We start from the raw sequence: 19,206 nt of genomic DNA on the forward strand, positions 1-19,206 counted from the left end.
AACCAACAGCTCAGAGTCCAGTTGATCTGTGACGTGCTTGATGTTTGTTACCTGTGACTTTAGGGATTCCCTGCAGTCTGGGGACGGAGAGGGCCACAGTCACACCCAGGTTGGTCCCCACCAGCAGCAGACCGTGACAGACCAGCAGGCTGCTCACAGACACCCGCTGGTTCCCTGCAGGTAGACGGGCAGAGAGGGCTTAATGCTTTGATTGCTCCGGAAGTAATAAAGAACATGAGTGAAGATTGAACGACTTGTCTTCATTTACCAAAATCCATAACTCACTATTTTATTTCTTTATGTAAAAAGGGAATTATTCAACCAGATTCAAACACCAGTTGGAGCTGTGTCCAGGACTCGTGCTGATCCTCTTTAGAGCTCAGTTGTGTGAAGCCCTTGGCATTATGTTGGAACACAGAGATTAACAAACAAATGTTACCTGGCAAACACAGAGATTTACAGGGTCGGACACACTCCAGCTGCACAGAGCGAACGGGCCACTTCACAGGCCTGAGTACAATGTGTGTGTGTATGTGTGTGTATGTGCCTGCAGTGAGTGAGGGCATCTGCAGCGATAACGTTTATTTGTCTCCAGGGAAACCAAAGGGGAGCCAGGATAAAGGGCGCCGTTCTGCTCTCCTTTTAGTCAAACAAACAAACACAAAAGTGTTATGCAATAGAATGAGTGAAGCGTGATGCCGCAATTAAGCAAGCAGCTCTGCCTCCATTCACACAGCTTGTGGCACCGGGCGGCTCGCTTTACTCCTCGAGACGCTGCTTTGCTCTGTCAAAACTCTAATTGTCGGACTTACGGCGTCTTTCAGCGAGGACGAGTCGACCTGAGCTCTTTATGATCCATCACTCATTAAGTGAGTCTGGCTCTCGTCTCTTCCCCTTACATTACATTACAGTTATCATAAGAACAAACTGAAACACATTTAGTTACCATTTCTTGGTGTTTATAGGGAGAATGTGGAGTCTTGCACGGCGGTGCTGCGTGGGCGGCAGACTGTCATGACTCATTGCTGCTGCAGCGGCCCGACTGGAGTTCCTTCCCTTAAAGTAATCCTCAAGAGATTAAGGAAGAAATTACTGCCAGTCTCTGTGCCTGACCCCGCCCCCCCTCCCTAAAGGTGACCCCTCACACACACACACGCCACACTTCCAAGAAACAGGAAGGTACCTCTTTCTCCCCTCGATGGAAGCCAGAGCAGAGGCTGGGGCCCTCAGCCGGCCCACATGTGCTTCTAATGAGGGCCCGGTGTTTGCAGGCACACACACACTGCTGGTTGGGGGCCTTGCTCAACTTCCTCCTTTCATAATATTTGGAGTTCCCCACCCAGAGGGTGAACTAAAATAAACCCTGAGTGAACGTCAATACGGCCCTGATCCTGCACCGGAGAGACACTTTGATCTGCACGGATTCCTGACAGCCGACAGTGGGAGGGAGAGCAAATCTCAAATCTGACATTAATGTACTGAATCAGCCGGACGGTCGGTCTGGAAATAACTTCTGCTGCATTGTTAGAGCCGACACACAGCTGAGAGGAGAGCGGAGCAGCTCCAAGGTTACGTTCACTGCTTTGAGAGGAAGCAGGAAGTGGTGTGACTGATAAAGATTTGTAGGTCAGAGTTGATGGGTGGGTGTAGAGACCACAGACCCGGGTTCATGTGTGGACTCTACGGCCCTGACCACCATCTGTCTCTAACCAAACCCTCACACACACACACACACACACACACACACTTTAGTCTCTTGTTCCCAGCATTCTTTGTCCAAAATTAATGAGTTATGCATTAATGACGGTAATGTGTCCAATCAGCTTCCTTTGGTTTCCTAACGATGGCCTGCATGTCTGAACTCATAACATCAGGTTGAGCTTTCTGAGGTTTTTCATGATCTTCATCTCGATCTCTGATCCGTCTTACAACAAAGCTTGTGTGTGAACAAAGAAAAGATGGAGGTGTTATTGACTGGTGTGTGTGTGTGTGTCCCTGCCCCCCCCTGTGTTTATCTGGCATTAGAGCATGGATGGCTGCAGATTTAGGTCACAGTGCCGCAGACTAAGACAGACTAGAGTCTAGACCCTCAGTGGAGACTCAGGCTCAAGAACTCACAAGCAACATCTCCTTTGTTGTCTCTTTACAGTAAGAATGTACTTTCCTGTGATTCTTTATGTACATTGATTGACAGGGTAGCTCTGTTTATACATGGCACTCGGCCCAGTTTGATATAAAACACAACTTTATACAATATATATATAGTAGGGGGTCCCTGCTCCATCAGTTTGGGGGTCCTTGGTCTAAAAAACGTTGAAGCCCCCTGCTCTAAAGCAAGACAGCTCAGAGATCTGACTGTAAAATGTGAATATCAGCCCATGGATCTAAAGTAAGCACCACTAAATGACTCTGAACATGCGGGTGCTTTGAAGTGAGGAATTCCAGCTATGATTAACGAGCCAAATAACGGCTATTACAGCACATTTAAAGACCACCGTGTGTTCAGTGCTCGGGTACGGAACTCCCGTCTGCAATGAAGGGATTTGGTGAGAATTGCTCCAACATGCAGGAACACGAGAAGGTGAACTCCACCTACAGCAGCTCCTGCATTCAACACTGCACCATTCAAACTGGAGACAACGCCCTATGTGTTCTTTCTTTCTCCTGCTGCGATATCCTCCACAAGATCAATCCCGACTGTGGCTGCCTCTGTAACATAATATCCTTCCATAATAATCTGGACTTCCTGTAGATCTCCTCTCTCCAAATCTTAAGTATCAGAGTCATGTCACTTCCAGGACTTCTTTCTTTACTTCACACCATGTTAAGCTTGTGCCCAGTCACAATCACTGACAGGAGAGACGCCTCGCTCTCTGACACATCGATCCCAGCTCCGATCCTCCGGGCCCTGGCAGTTTGGCTGGCAGTCCAAATAGTTCTTGCAGAAACAGCACATTCTTGGTCTCACTCTGTTCCACAGCGGCAGCCAGTGGAGATAAAACGCCACCGTGGCACAAAGTGGAAAAGTGCAGATTGCAACACATCAGGGGGATAGGGGGGAGAGAGAGAGAGAGAGAGAGAGAGAGCTGACAGGTAAGTTTAATGCTGCTTCTGCATTAAACGTTTCAGGCGTGACGATGAGGAGAAATCGACAGCCTGCCAATCTGACATACTTAGAATCGGGGCAGCTGGGTAATTGCGGTGAAGGCTTTTGTGGCAGAGAGCGACGGGTCAGGACACGGCGCTGTTATCAGAGGAAGTGAGCTCTTAATGCTGAGGCCTGGAGGAGGAAAGCTTTCATGGATGGCGGTCTGTCCCCCCAGCAGCTTCCTCTGTGGTTAACATGGATCCTATTAGTTCATATAGACAGCGGTGTCCCAAAGCAGGACGGCTTTATGGAGGACATCTGTCTGACACAGGGGCCTCCGACACAGAGTTCTCTACAAGCAAAACAGCTCCGCAAGATAGCCAGAGTTACTGATCAGATGAAGCACATGCTGCATACGCTTCCTAAACATGGAAACAAACGTTAGACAGATTCTATCTAATGTCCCGAAACCGCAATATGGCCTCCGGTTGTAAGTCTTCATGGGGCGCTGAGTTTGGACTATACGGCTTCATCTCACCACCTCCTCTTCCTCCTCTGCGTCTGTTTTACCTTTCTGCGATCAGGCCTTAGTGTTGAGTTAATCAGTAGCTAATTGAATCAAATCTAAGCATATTAGCAAGATCTGGATCAATCGCTGCATCTGAGCTAAAAAGACAATAAAACCAATTCTGTAACCATTTCACAATCTGCTTTAAAGTCTGTTCAACCCTTGTGTCAGCCTATCAACCAAATCTTTCTGGTCCCGCTGATGGAAGAACAAAGCGCTGGTGAGAACACGACCTCCTTGGCAGAGAATCCACCAGCACGAAGCTTCATTTTGCCACAGTGATAAACTAGCAGCTCTCCAGAGCCGAATACCCAACCTCCAAAAACCAGAGAGCCGATAACCTGAAGCCTTAGTGTCTGCTGATGAAAAGAGTAGAGTTTGGTCGTAGATTAGCAGAGTAACAGAGTTTATAATGGAAAGATTTGACACCCTGTGAGGGCTTTCATCATCTTTTCATCAGGCCTAATGTCTCTAATGCTGTTCTCGGTCTTAATATTGCAACCCATTGGCACTTAGTGTAGGCAGAACTCAGCCAACACCAGCACTGTTACTGAAAGGGAAGTCATTAACTGCTGATCATGACACACTGGCTCTCACACACACATTAACCCTGCAGCTGTCACACACACAGTTGTCAGTGTAGATCAAAAGGAAAGGCGAGAATCAAACACGGTACAGTCAGGCTATAAATGGAAGGCAAAGACATTAATACAAAACAAAAAAAGACAGCACACACACACAGACACGCACAACAGGACACACACTGCTACTCAATACAGCGGCAATAAGAACACACAAACACAGACTCATACCCACACAAACAAACTTCCTTACCAAACGGGAGGCGGCTGCTGACTTCAGCCTGTCACAATAACACTCGCTTGACAACTGACGCCCACAAATTGAGCTTTAAAACAAACCGACACTAAATTAACTCAATTCATTCAAAGTGATTGATGACTATCGCCGTAGTAACAAAAGTCTTTGGCACAACAAGGAAACATTCCGTCCCACGTCAAAGCAGTGTGGGGGTATGACATCATCCAACAGTACTACACCAAACTCACTGAAATTACAGAGATATTCAACAAGAGGTGCATTTGGTTTCTTTTGACTAATAAAGCAATGAAGAGCCTTGATGTTCATGAAGTGATGTAATACTGTTAGGAGAGAAACATCTAGATCGATTGCATTCAGAGGAGAGTTGAACTTGGAAAAAGCTGAAACATCTTATACTACATTACGCCAACAAATTGCTTCACTAGACTCTGACGTTTCCTTCAGTCACTCATGGAAACTTCATAAGGTCAGAAGTTTCTATTCGTCCACAAACAGCCCTATGAATAGAGAGCAAATGAGAGGTTCCAAAATGACTGTTTAGACTTTGGGAAGAGGACGAGAGCGTGACAAACCTGCCATAACAACAGATGGCTGGATGAGCACCTACGCTGATGTCAACTAATTACTGACAGACACAGCCAGACAGACCTTTAGGTCATGGAGCTGCATCACAGGCCAGGAGTGTAAGGATAAGTGTATTCCACTTGACCAACAGAAGAGAGGAACACTGCTTTGATGTTAGTGTGTTCATGATGATGTTGCTCTGTGGCAGGTTTCAGTGTCAGTCACACATATGGATTACTTTACTGACATTCATAGGCAGGAGAGACATGGTAAACACATGAAGAAGAAGAAGCCAAAAGTCAAAAGTACCAGAGAAAAATACGACAAAAACACTTAAAACCAGTTTACAAAAAGAAATTTGTGTCTTTACCAGTCAGGATGTTATGGACAGGCGTGGCGATATTAATGTCCTGCAGGTGCTCCAGGGTCTCTGTGTGGAACAGACGCAGCGTGGAACCAGAACTGAAGGCAATCCAGATGCCCACTCCAGCCACCACCATGTGGGATACAACCATGCCCTCCTCCTGGTGGGCCTCCAGCTGCCTCTGGACACAAGAGACACAGCGGCAAGACAATAAAAAAGGAAGTCTTGGAGGAGGAGGTGAAAGTGACTTTTTTTTAAGGGTGGAAACAGCCAGTCTTTGCACAACAGCGTTTCATCATGGCATTAAACAGCGTCCACACGAGGGACATTTTGTCCTGTGTTACTCCAAACCAGATAGGAGCTATCTGAAAGCCTTATGGCTCACAGGCTCTCCGGTGTGTTTAGACTACAGCATTGCATTGTTGTTTGTTACGTCTGATTAGGTTTTATTCAAGTTTATTGATTTGATTCTAATACTGCTGACTACAATGTTATGAATCCTGTTTGTGTTGTTTTTTGTTTTCTTCATTTGTGAGACGCAGGTGCGATTCCCAGATAATGGTTTTTCTATTCTCTCGTTGTTTTTTTTCACCTCCATTTTCTCCATTTTCATTCCAAGAAAATGAATGCGAGAATAAGAAATGGAGAAAATGGAGGTAAAGAAAATAAACAAGAGAACACGTAACGGTGTAGAAAAAGAGCAACAGAACACGTAATGGTGTAGAAAACAAACGATAGAAACGAGAAAAAAGAGGTGAATAACAAAATGATGGAAAAGTAACAGGAGAAAAAGGAGGTGAAGAAAAAGATTAAGAATAGAAAAATGAAAAAACTAAAAAGATAAAGGGATTGTTAACCTTATCAACACTCTTTCACTACAGCCTGCTTCAGATACACACACACAGATAAGACCATTTGCGTGTTAGGAGTTATGAGCTTCACACCCAGTGAACTGCGAAACTGGAACTTTTAGGATGCAAACCTAGAAACTGTTTCAGAGCTAGTTTGGGTTCTGTACCTCTACAGCGTGCGTTTGGGTGCTGATGATGAAGACCTGTCCTCCAGATGAGGCCCAGAGATGCTCCTCCACAGCCAGCATAGCTTTGACTGGCAGGACTCCCAGCTTCAGCACTTTGGGCCTGTCAGAGCTCCACAAACCGTCTGCAACAACAACAAGCAACACAGTCAGCTCAGCTATCAGAACAAATACATTTAAAAAAAATACCCGTGTATAAATGCAGTGTGTATACAAATATTGCATTCATGATACGATCTCTCAGTGTAGCTCATGAGAGAAAAGCTTCTGCGTCCAAAATGACCAATTCTTTCAGCACAACCTTTAACGTGCAATTTTGCATGTACATAAAAAACATAAACAATACTTTAATTGCCACTCTTGTCTTAACTAATGTCATCTGCAAATGTCATCTGCATTTATAACTCTGCTAATGCTGGTGGAGTGGCCATTGATGGTTTTCACAGCCTTCACTATGAATACAGATGGGCTGAGAAGCATTAGTCAGAGCCTAGCTCTATCCCACACACACCTCCTACACACTCTGTTCTACATGTGCCCCAGCACCTGCAGTGCCAGCTCGGTGGAAATAAATGCAGTGCAGGGGCTTTATAAATATCAACATATTTATGAAACTGTCAGTGTTCCCCTTCAGAAGTCAGATAGTGTAGTAAAATTGTAAGAAATATATTTGAACGTATTTGAAAAAGAATGGGGACAGAAAAGGCATAGTTAGTATAAAAGGCTCTATAAAGACTCAACAAGGAGGCTGATAATCATACAAATGCATCTTTTAATCCAATCAGAGTTTGGCGAAGGTTTGTCAAGACGAGAGCAGTCGATTGTCAAATACAAACTTTATTTCCTCCAAACAGCACATTCCCTCAGCTCATGTAGGCCAGGAAGTGCATGAGGCCTCAACAATCGTGTTTGTTTAAGAGAAGGCAAAAAGGCGACGGTGTGCAAAGGAGAGAGGGAAGGAGAAAGAGAGAGAGAGAGTTGGTCTTCAAGGAGGTGAAGAAAAAGATCATGAGAATAAGAATAGTAAAGGTTATCTCCCATAAATAAAGGGGTGAGGTGAGATCAGCATTCCAGTAATACTATATGTATGTTATTCAAATCATCTGCGTGTAGATGTGTGTGCATGAAAACATCCAGAGAGTGTGACGGAGAGAACAAAAAAGAGAGGAGAGAATGAGGAACGGAAGTGCAGAAAATGAGAGTGGAGCCAATATGAAGTCTTATGTAAGTTATTCCTGCTGGAATGAGTCGGCTCACATTTAAAAGCTGTAGCATTCACTCATCTGTCATCTGCCACACACACACACACACACAAGCCAATTATACTTTCGTAATTTTCCTACACTGCATCAAGAGCAGTTACATCCAGCACTCTGTCTTAACAAGAAAAACCAGTTGCACAACACCGGCTGGCAGAAACGTCCCATCAACAAGTTTTATGTCCCCACTCTGTGACAATGACTGGTGACCTTTGCTGAACCATTGCCTCTCTCGTTCACTCTCTCCATCTCTCACTGCCACCCACAGAGGCAATCACAGGCATGGCTGAACCGGGCTCAGTGGCCGGGCAAATAATCGCAATTGAATCGGCCAAAGATTTACACCCGTCAACACTGTGGCAATGTTGATGCATTGTTTAACGCCCCCCCCCCCCCCCTCCCCCCCTTCGGTCACAATATGAAGCAATACAATGGAAAGGTCAGGGTAGAGATGGTCACTGACAAATTGCCTGGTTCAGGTAGAGATGAATTTTGTTTCACTGTCCAGATTGAATTCTAATTTCACCTGTGTCTGCCTATTCATTCCAATTTTGGTTATACGTTTTGTATGAGGGTCTATGGTGCCTCCCTAAGGAAGTTAGATAAAGATTCCAAACCAACCCAGGTATGTTGGTTGGGGCCTAAAAGGGCACTAGACCAAGTTTCAGACCTCTAGCTCAAACCCTAACCACAAACCCTAGGCCTAGCCCACATGCACTATATGAGGTGGGGGGAAGAAGTATGACACAGGGAATCAGTTCACTAACAAACTGAGCCAGGTAGGTTTGGCCTCTCATTGGGTTCTAGTGACATAAACATATACAAAATCAGAGTATACTAGAGAGAGTATTAGTTGATGTTAAATGATGATAAAATGAGCAAAAGCAGCTACTTTAAGTCTTTCACCAAAGACCAAAGGAGAGAGAGAAGTGCAGTGTGAACCTTCTGCAAAAATAACCCAAGGTAGGAATCATAGTCCTGTTCGTTCAGTAAAGGTGGAACAAACATTCCTGATGGGTTACATGTGTGTCTCCCAGGCAAAACGAAACTTGGGAGAGCAAGAATACCTCTTTTGTTTTTCCCCCAGGCAGACATTATACATATTCTGTCCGTCTCTCTCGCTTTATCTATTACACACACACACAAACACTAATACACACATGTGCATTTAACAGAGCAGAAATGGTGAAATGACGCTTAAAGATCTGAAGTCCTGTTTTGGATACATGAAGAGTTAATGCCTGCACGAGTGGAATTGCAGGAAAGTCATACCTGTACTTATATTGGACAGCCAGGAATTACGAGGATTCTGTTTAAGCATGTTTATGGAAATTGACTATTCCCCTACATTATGTGACAGAAAGAAACAGAGAGGGGGTGAGAGAGAGAGAGAGAGAGAGAGAGAGAGAGAGAGAGAGAGAGAGAGAGAGAGAGAGAGAGAGAGAGAGAGATTCTCTGTGCCGCGTTGGAAGCCGGTAAGAAAAAAAGAATGTGAAATGGACTGTAGGAAGATTGTAGCCCAGATTCTTTCCTCTGATGAGGCTGCACTCGTCTGGGAGGGAGGACATAAAATAGGTCAACGCTAACAGATCGGCTTCTTCCAGACAACTGAGTTAACGGTAACACCAAGTAAAAGAAACCTCTCACTCTCTCTCAGCTGTACAGCGAGCCTCAGATTCACACATTAACAGACACATTAGTCAGAGGAATGATAGCAGCCTGTCAGACCATCAAAATCTCTCAACACTCTGCCCCTCTTATTCAGTGTCACCAAATGCTTTCTAGGAAATGGAGAAATCAGCAGAAATCAACAGACGACATCATTTTATAGATCTAAAGATGTTCTCAACTTGGAACAAATTCTATTCTCTATTCTTCTTGGAGGAAGTGAACATTAGATCATTAATGTGCTGGGCTTTGGACGTTTTCTTCTAATTCTCAAAACATTTCCACTTTTTTCAAAATATAACTTAATATTATACAATCAGACTTTTTCTTCTTGACTCTTTCCCTACCAATGGCTTTAAAATGTCACCAAATATGTGTAGCAACAGTGCTTTCATTGAAATGATTGCTAACCAAAGGTCACTGCACATTCAGACAAAGTACTAGAGGTAAAGAGGTAAACACTGTTAGCTTACATAGTTCTAAACAAAGTCTTCTGAACTCAATGAATGGATTTCTGTTTTGAAAAGTAACAGCCATCTGATGTTATAATTGCCCTAATTATAGCTCTTTAAGAGTATCAACAAACATCACAAAGGCTGAACTCTTAGACTATAACAGAAGAGATACACATAATTCCAGAGTCACTCCCTTGCTCACACACACACACCTTGTGATCTGGAGAAGATAGCCACAGAGCCGCTGACCAGGCCCACGTACAGACAGTGTTTCTTGTAGACCAGGCTGGTGACTGTAGACTTGTCCGGGGTGAAGAAATGCTGAAGACGGACTTTCTTGGAGCGCTGGCTGCTCTTATACACGATGATACTGAACAAAGCAGGAGATCAAATTAGCATCAAAATCAATACAGTCAAATGTATTGCATAACTTAAGTTAAATTAAAGTTTTAGAGGGTGAAAACTGAATATATTCTATATAATTCACTCAGCTAAAACTCTCATACAGCTCATCTGGTGCTTTGCCGCTTTGTAACATTCAAAGCATTTGGGAGTTATTTTGTGCTGAAATGTGGATTTTCTGGCAAAAACACTTTCCTCCAATCTGCTTTGTCATCTTGTGTTTCTGTAGTCACAGGTCCTTAAGTTACTAAAACACAACGTGACACCCCTGAGATAAGCCTAATGAATTGAATTGAGGTTAGTGATATTGGATAAGTGTCTTGGCCACTAGGATAGATTCCTCTCTTTATGGGTTTCACACTTTGCTCTACTGTGACCGATATAAGTGGCATCAACCATTCTATCAACATCTAAGAAAGAATAATACCTCTCATATTAAAACAGACAGTGTTTTCCCTTAGTCATCATTTGAGACATTGTGTACCTGCCCTCCTCCATGCCCAGGCAGACAGTGGGAGTGTCAGGACTCTTTCCTGAGGGGGCGGGGTTGTTATCAGAGGCTGTTTCGCCATTCTCCTGCAGCAGCTCGCTGGGGACGAAGGCCATGCAGAGGATTCGAGACTCTACGTTGAAACACTCGGTGACCTTTGGGCTGGAGTTCTGCATGGCTACGATGGCTATCTGGCCCATCTGGTTGGTACAACTTGCAACCTGAAGAAAATATGAAACCACAGGTTAAGTGCAGGGACACTAAAATGATCTATTTTGTTATACATTTTTAGATTAATTAAATCACAAGTTGAGACATCTTAAGTCCTTAAATTCAATCCAATTTGAAGCCACAAACTCTATTAGCATACCAACATTTGAGTCCTTAGAGAAATCAAAAACACCTGACGGACCTGAGTTTAAAGTTCATCGCTCTGTAGCATTTTAATGTATATATAAACTCACCATTAAAACAAACCAGCTGGAGTGCTGTTTGTATCTAGAACAGTTCCAAGGCTTTCCCTAACATTTAAATACACTGTCAGCAGCGATTACCAAGGCTGTGACAGTCATGTGTTTATTTTGAGAAAGCCTTAAGCAATCAAGCAATAACTTCTAAACCCGGATTCTCATACACAAAGAGAAATTAGATGTTATAATAAACAGAAAGCCACAGTTCCGCCATCTGTCAGCTTTACGCCACGTGCTAACAGTTTACACTTCATCAAAGCAGCCAGAGAGTGGGGAGTCTCTCATAGAGAAGCGGTGAAGCTGACATCTGGACCCTAAAGCTCAAGATGCTTTGTGACCTTAAGTCAAAAACCTCCTGACAGCAACACTCAACACTAACAAAACAAAGAGTGGATTTTTGTTTTTCCCCTCAAAGTGAAATCTGCATGGACAGTTGTGTGGTGGTGCACTTGATGAATCATTTAATCTACCCACCGACAACTTCAACTCCTCCATTATGCATTGGGTGAAACGACAGCAAGTACGGTTCTACTGTTACAAGGGAAACAGGGAGTACAACTCTTACCCAGACACAGCCGTGGCCCACTACAGGGGAGTCGGCGGTGCTCTCTGTGTTGATGTGGGGCTCCGGGTTGTGAACGGCGCATTCCACCTGCCACAGATTGAAGAAGAAGAAGAAGAATGAAGTGAAATGATGGCTCAGATGGTTTTTTGCATTGCGTCACCATTTAGGAATTGACTGAGTAAACAAAAGAGATGTTTGCCGTTGTACTGTTTCTGAATGTTAAGATTCAGAAAAAAAACCTTCTACAATAAACCACAGTGAACCTTTGACCCCAGGTGTGCTGATCATTTCCGACAGGTGCCGAGGGCGGTGGGAGTTTATTTTCCTTCAACTTTGATCTAACCGGCCAGATGTAGCCAAACAATTGTGACCTCCCTCCCTCTCTGCCTGCTGTGAGTTGCTCAGCCTTCTGCCCCGGCACTTAAGAGGACAGAAGTCATTTGAGAACTGGGGAGTGCCTGAGTGCTGTGGAAGCTATGGAAACTGTGATTTGTTATGCAATGTGAATGTGTGCATGAAAATTTGCACTGCACATCCATTGCAAGAACACACCTTGGTATTTATTACGGTAACAGGACATACAAAAACATGGCCAGTACGGGGATCGAACCCGCGACCTTGGCGTTATTAGCACCACGCTCTAACCAACTGAGCTAACCGGCCTGCTCTGCACTGACCACTAGAAAAAATGCAAGAAGAGACCGCTTAGCTAAAGGGGGCAGAGAATTCCATATGGTGAGAGTGAGGTGAGTGGGTTCAAGCTTTCACTGGTTCTCAGGCCTGACTAGCAGCTGCCAGACAAAATCAAGAGCCCCTCCCACCTCAAAAGCCCATTTGAGTAAATCCTAAAAATAAATAGAATCTGTAAACTTCATATCGAGTGTCGCGTTTTTCAATTGAAGCTGTGCTTCACACAAATAGACATCCCGCTGAGGAAGTTAGTTCTGTGTGTGTAAATGTCAGCACAGTCCAATTACATTCTTACTAAAAGAACATGGCCAGTATGGGGGTTGAACCCATGACCTTGGCATTATTAGCACCACGCTCTAACCAACTGAGCTAACCGGCCACATGCACAACCTCTTCATTCGACGCGTACTAAACTACATGGCCTGTGTTGGTGTTGCACCCATGAGAGCAGGTAGGTCTCACCTTGAACTCCTGTAGTTTGGACATGACCACAGGCATTTGGCGAAGCAGGAGAGGGTGTTTCTGTTTCTTGATCTGATTCCCATCATCCTCTGCAAAGAACCAGCCCTGCAAGTTGTCTTCCTCTGATACACAAACGAACAGACAAACGTACAAATTCAGCATCTTCAGATGACTTTTGAAAAACCACAAAAATCATGTGTTGTTTCAATGGCAACTGGAATTACAAATCTGCCTGACATTTGAATAGCATTTAAATGATTTGATATTGTTATAATAATAATAAAGCTTTCAAAACAGATCTATGGAAATGAATGAAGACCATAGTAACATGCTTGCATATGCGAGTGGTGAAATGAGAAAAGAAGAAGTTGAACATCTGTACCGAGAGCCAGTTTGGCCATCTGCAAGTTACTGATCCACGACTGTTTGATGGCTGGGCTGAATGTGTTGAACACTGCGCTGAAGTATGTGGGTTTACCAGACCTGATAAGAGAGAGAACAACGTAAAAAAAGACATTGATGAGGAGGTAATGAGTCAAAAGGGTTCAAACAAACATTCTGATGTCATTTTGTGTGTACAGTCTCTCCCATCACTGGCTCATGGTGAGACATGTTGTGTTTTGTCATGGAGGGATCATGAAAGGAATGAGGGACAGCTGTGTTTCCAAACATACTTGCGGATAATCTGACGAGCTATGTATGGCGGGAATGAGAGATGAAGTGAGAGAGAGAGAGAAAGAGACATTGGAGAGAGATGAGTTATGGTTACAGAGGGAGTGTGTAAGAAAAAGTTCAAGATTCACTCTCGTCGTTTGTGTGTGTGTGTGTGTGTGTCACAAGCACACGTGTGAGTAACAGCTGCAGCGTCTATCCTTTGGAAACAAACAATGATGCATATGAGAAAGAGGAAACTGTTTTTGTATTTCCTCCCTGTGTGATTCATGCCTCAGATTAGAGCGGGTGGAAAAATGTTGTTTATCCAAATGTGCAGTGATGTTCTCCTTAAGCTGTGGACATAAGGAGAGGTGACGGGTGCAGGAGGAGAAAGGAGGGTAAAAGGGGATAAAGGCAAAGCTTGGATAAACAAAACAGAGGGGGGAGGAAAAAGGGTGGGGATTGTTGAAACTGTTTTTATTGCATTATAGGGGTCGCAGAGTTGTTTGAGACCGATCAGAGCATGAGGTGTGTGTAGAGCTGTGTGTATGCGTGTTTGTGTAAAAAAACAGACTTGTCCTGTTTGCCGGGCAGCTGGAGTTGGATCCTACAGCGGTCAGCAGCCCTGATCTCCTCCTCCTTCTTCAGGATCAGCCTCTGGAGCCCCGACACCCAATCCTGAGCCACTGTGGGGTTTACATTCTGTACACAGAGGCAGAAATGGATGGACAGAGTAAGAGATGAAGAAAGAGGACGAGAGGAAGAACTAAAAGGACAAAAACAAAGGGAGCTCATTTCTACTATTCACTATATACTGTGTGGCAGTGAGTCACAATGCTTAATGACACAAGGAGATTTAGATTTACAGCCCAATTCTTGAACAGTGCGTCATTGTTTACATACGGTACAAGAACCAACGTATCAACGGCCAGGAGAGGCAGGAGGGTGCGATGATATGAGGCAATTATAACGCAAACAATATCCACAGAAAGTCTTATTTGTTCAAACAAATCATACAACAATTAGTTAGAGTGGTGCAAGTTCCACGGGGCATGATGATCTTAGCAGAGCTTTCAGCATAAGTCTACACTGCATACTGAGTCACCTTCAGTCAGTTAAGTATCTGAACTTTAGTGCTGTGGAGGAAACACTTGGACGTGCCAGACGCCTCTCTTTCCTTCGCCTCTTTTCCATCAATCTCTCCGTCACCAGATCCAGTGTGCAAGACACTCTACTCTGTGTTACTCTCTGCTTCCCACTCTCACTTGACACAACTACCAGCAGAGCACACACAGCCTCACACACTCGCACCGTGCTCGGCAAAACTGCAGACTTCCATCCGCAGCAGCACAGACAGATAGGTCTGTGTGTCTGTGTGTGTGTGTGTGTGTGTGTGTGTGTGTGTGTGTGCGTGTGCGTGTGCGTGTGCGTGTGTGTGTTGGGGAAGGATTGTGGTCACAGGTCAATATGACGGCTCTCAATGGCCCGAGTCAGGTTTTGGGGGACAAATTGCCCATGCTTGCACATTCCACAAGTGAAATCTGATATGACTGCAAGTACTCCCAGTTTTTATAGAAACCTGAGGTAGGGTACAAAAATATCTCCTTTTGGCTTAGCTATCAATGATGTTTAAGAGTTATTTGCCTTATTTGTCTTTAGTGAGCATTTCCTGAAACATCTACTGCTGTCCGTTGATGCTGTGATTACCTGGTAGTTTCCTTTGAGGCTGCCGATCATGCTGGAGATCTGGTTGACCAGGCTAAGGTCGTGGATTAGGTTCTGTAGATCGTGGTAGAGTTGACCAGGTCCCATGTAAAGTTTGTCTGCATCACAACACAAGGGTGAAACATTGAAAGGCATATCAATTTGTGTATTCTAAATAAATAACATCTGCTCTCCATTATATTGCAATGAGCATGGAGATAAAAGTGGCTCAGCATTCAAACGAAGCAAAGTTAGTTGCAAAGAGAGGCGATGAGCAGAGGAGAGAGAGAGAGAAGCAGTGAAAATGGACAAACAGTGACAAAGATCAACACAAGAGCAATCAGTCAGAATCCCACACTGAGCAGTGGCAGCTCTGCAAACTTGGCAGTGGTTCTCACCATGTGTTCCCCCGGTCACAAGAGGACACTATCTAATATTGGCTTTAGCTGCAACATAAATCCTGCTTTGCTCGTACATGTCAGTATAAACATATATTGTGCCTTTTTATCCTCTTAATGAGAGAAATTACTGTACGGATTTGATCAAAACAGTCAAATACAGACATATCCCTTCATCTCATTTGATCTACATCACAGTATCCTCTTCACTACATGTACGCTAGGTGCTGGGTAGTGAAGAGTTAAACTGAGAGAGAGTCTCTGGCACCAAAATGCCTCGAGTTCCATTTGCTAGCCTACATTCTGTTCCCTCTTCCTTTCCTCCTCCTCCTCCTCCTCCTCTTCATCTTCTACAATGGTCACAGAGCCTGCCTGGTGCTCCATGGCAACCCAGCTCAGTCCTGTCAGGACATTCAGGGGAAGCTCTGCTCCCAGGCGTGCCACTCGCTCACGGACATACTTCACGTCCGTAGGTGGTCCACATCTAAAACGTCTCATTCTGAGTTTGTATACAGGCGCTGCAGCTCCCACAGAGGAATTCCTTGTCATCCTTACACATGAGCGAGCGCTGCCACACACAACACGCACACACAGAACTCATCATCAGTGCCCACAGCTGTGTTTATGGGTTTCATTGATCTCGTCATGGTCACCCATTGGCATCACAGTCATACATGTGTGGGTTGTAGGCATGTTTTCAGCAGAAAGCCTCCGTTTCAATGCGAGCTGAGACACCCGGGGGCTGATCCAGGTCAGGACATGAACACAGAGCGTCTCACATGCAGCTCTACAGTGTGTCAATAGTTCATTCACTGCACAGCCAGCATCAGTGCTATGTTCACATCCCCCGACACTGGAACTGTTGACAGAAGGTGGGGCAGTACTTATTACAGACTATAAATACAAATTATTGTAGATTATTGTTCTAAACTATGGAATTTCAAACATGACCTATTTGATATAAGAGTAAATAAAACAGGCCTGTGAGTTTTACCTCGAATGTGTGTTTCTAAGAAGGCCTGAGATGAAGGCCTTTAAGATTTAAACAGATAGCTTAGTGTTCCTTCAAAAAAATGGATGTGTGTGCAACAAATCAGATGTACTTCAGAAAGTGAAGTAGGATGCATTTTCACATAAGATTCTTTGGTCCCTGATCTGAACATTCCCTGTGTACTTCACATGGACGGGCAGCTCACCGTAGAACCCATCGCAACCCAGGTCCAAATTCCTCAATGGCTCTTTGTGACGGTGCCAGACGCTAACAGCCTTCTAACGAGTAAAGCTGAGAATGAGCTCAGTCATCCCAGCATGAACACACGATATGACTACAATTTACATCCTGGCTTCATGAGGAGAATTGAATTTTGTGGCTGGAATCGTCTGCGTGACCGTCCGATTCCTGTGCCGATGAACTAAGCATAGAAACACGCACAGAGGTGACATCATACACTGGAGTCTTCTTTGCTCTGCGGCAAGCTGGTCACCGAGCCGCTCTTGGCTGCAAAACAATCGTTTCCATTGGTAAAAAGTTCCTGGACATTGCTCACACACTCATACTCATACATGTCCTGACACAAACAGAGCAAAGGCTGGTGAAGGAATAAATAAGCCTGCAACTAATACAGCTCACTAAAATAAAATAAGGAAAAATAAGCAGTAACGGCTTTGCATAACAGCCAAGATTCTCATAAGAAGCACAGCGGCCAAATCTATTTTTAATTGAATTAGGAGCTTTTTTTGTAGAATTAAATAATGCAGGCACATTTCTCTTCCCTCTGGGGCAGGAAGCAAAGTAGGTTTGTATCACATCAGACCAAGACGAGGCTGTCAACCTGTCTGTGAGCTGCAGCCGTAAGAACATCCTGCAGTCACACCATATGTTAGACGGGTCCGTCTGCGCCACCTGTTGAGCCACACTCAACAAAGTACACTCCAATGGTAAGGATGTACATAAGGAACACAGAGCGAGGAAGAGGGGAAACCATTACGGAGGTATAAAGGAAGCAGAACAAGATACTTAAAGAGTGAAGGAGGTTCATCAACGCTATCACAATCCAATGAGTGTAAGATAAACAAACCTTCCGCCTATATGTGTTAAAGGGAAGTTTTGTCGAAGCACATAAAAAACATCGACATCATGGAATTAAGTAAGAGATAAATGACACGGTGACATCATACAGATCAAACATTACACAAGTCTAACAGCTGCTACATTAGACAGACAGGAAGATGGAAATGGTGATGGTATGAGAGAGTGGGAGAGGAGAATGGAGAGTAATGTATACTGTAACTGAGTGTGGGTATTTCCAGCTCATCAGAACACTACATGCACATCGGAAACGCTGAACCTTTGACCACGGCTCAAATTCATTCACATAACCTTCAGCAGAATCAAAGCATCGACCCGCCGAAGCAGCGCCACCAGCAGTATGGACCGCCATTAGCCCAAAAGTAATGTTGATCCTAGAATAAAGCTGCGCTGCTGCTACCGCAAATCATACGCTCGCTTGTTTTTTTTCAGATCCGACCCTTTTAAAGTGGCTGAGCAGCTGTGTGTGACAGGAGGGGGGAAGCCCAGTGGAAAGACTGAAATCACCGGGCCAGGCAGCCAGACCAGAGCAAGGATGGAGGGGAAAAACACACACACACACCCAGGCTGCATCGTCTGTCTGGGACGTGACACCGTTTTAGAAAAGCTATATATCAAGAGAAGCCTGCCATTTATGAGGCAGGTCTATACTAAGTAAGTTCAATTACTCTAACAGCCATGTTGTCAGCGCTCTAAGCAATATTGATGAATGCATCCCTGGCAGGAAGAGCTGCGGGCATTTTACAAGCTATGGGCTGAGCGCCAAGTCATCCAGAGGTAAAGACAAGCAAAAGTCACAACAAACAACTGCTGGTTGTGAGCTGCAACTTTATAAATTTCTCTGGCCCATACAGAATCAACCCAGCTCAGAGAGAGAGAGAGAGAGGGAAAGAGAGAGAGAGACTGATGAGGGAAGCCAGACAGAGACAGAGGGTTCTAAATGTGACGTCGTGGTCCATACTTGGCTTGGCATTGATGACCACCTTCTCCCCGGAGTGTGGTGTCGGGTAGCGGCTGTTGTCGGCCATGTCCTCGCTGGACCCGAACTCCACCACCTCCACAAAACTCAGAGGCACGCTCCACTTCAGGAGGAACCTCTGGTCGAGCGGGGCGCTGCCGCTCACACTGCCACTCCCGCTCCCATCCTGACCGCACCTGCACAGAAAAGAAAAGGGTCAAATGTTGCGCAAGTTGCCACGAACATACGATATTATGTGAGAGTAGAAGAAGAAGAAAGACGGTGAATATAACAGAAAAGTACTACACACTAAAACGCCAGATTTGTAAGATTCAGTCAGATCCCAGAGGCAGAGTGTGGTGACCGGCACGCTGTATGCTGCAATTACAGGATGTAGCTTAGAAACTTTCACCCAAGCTATGTAGCTCACCATATCAACTACTGGTTCAATTTCTGCCCACATTGAGAATGTATGAGTCCAA

The 19,206-nt window shown here is 44.6% G+C and overlaps 1 protein-coding gene and 2 non-coding genes across 4 annotated transcripts in view; all 3 read right to left on the reverse strand.

Annotated features, from left to right (window-relative positions):
- arhgef10 (Rho guanine nucleotide exchange factor (GEF) 10) overlaps positions 1-19,206 on the reverse strand; it is a 39,604-nt gene that overhangs the window by 1,524 nt on the left and 18,874 nt on the right. For both annotated transcript variants that reach the window (XM_076161665.1, XM_076161664.1), the window contains 11 exons: positions 18,728-18,921; positions 15,283-15,398; positions 14,150-14,277; positions 13,304-13,404; positions 12,922-13,043; positions 11,770-11,856; positions 10,729-10,955; positions 10,055-10,212; positions 6,443-6,585; positions 5,431-5,605; positions 52-174 (listed from right to left, as the gene is read on the reverse strand). In XM_076161665.1, coding sequence (XP_076017780.1) covers positions 52-174; positions 5,431-5,605; positions 6,443-6,585; positions 10,055-10,212; positions 10,729-10,955; positions 11,770-11,856; positions 12,922-13,043; positions 13,304-13,404; positions 14,150-14,277; positions 15,283-15,398; positions 18,728-18,921 — 1,574 coding nt within the window. The remainder of the gene's footprint in view (positions 1-51; positions 175-5,430; positions 5,606-6,442; positions 6,586-10,054; positions 10,213-10,728; positions 10,956-11,769; positions 11,857-12,921; positions 13,044-13,303; positions 13,405-14,149; positions 14,278-15,282; positions 15,399-18,727; positions 18,922-19,206) is intronic.
- Positions 12,359-12,432, reverse strand: trnai-aau (transfer RNA isoleucine (anticodon AAU)). Its single transcript has one exon. It is a non-coding gene; the product is annotated as a tRNA-Ile (tRNA).
- On the reverse strand, positions 12,765-12,838 carry trnai-aau (transfer RNA isoleucine (anticodon AAU)). Its single transcript has one exon. It is a non-coding gene; the product is annotated as a tRNA-Ile (tRNA).

Source organism: Genypterus blacodes, unplaced genomic scaffold, assembly GCF_046128005.1.
Source record: "Genypterus blacodes isolate CSIRO-AG114 ecotype Tasmania unplaced genomic scaffold, CSIRO-AGI_Gbla_v1 ptg000112l_1, whole genome shotgun sequence".
Lineage (NCBI taxonomy): Eukaryota > Metazoa > Chordata > Actinopteri > Ophidiiformes > Ophidiidae > Genypterus > Genypterus blacodes.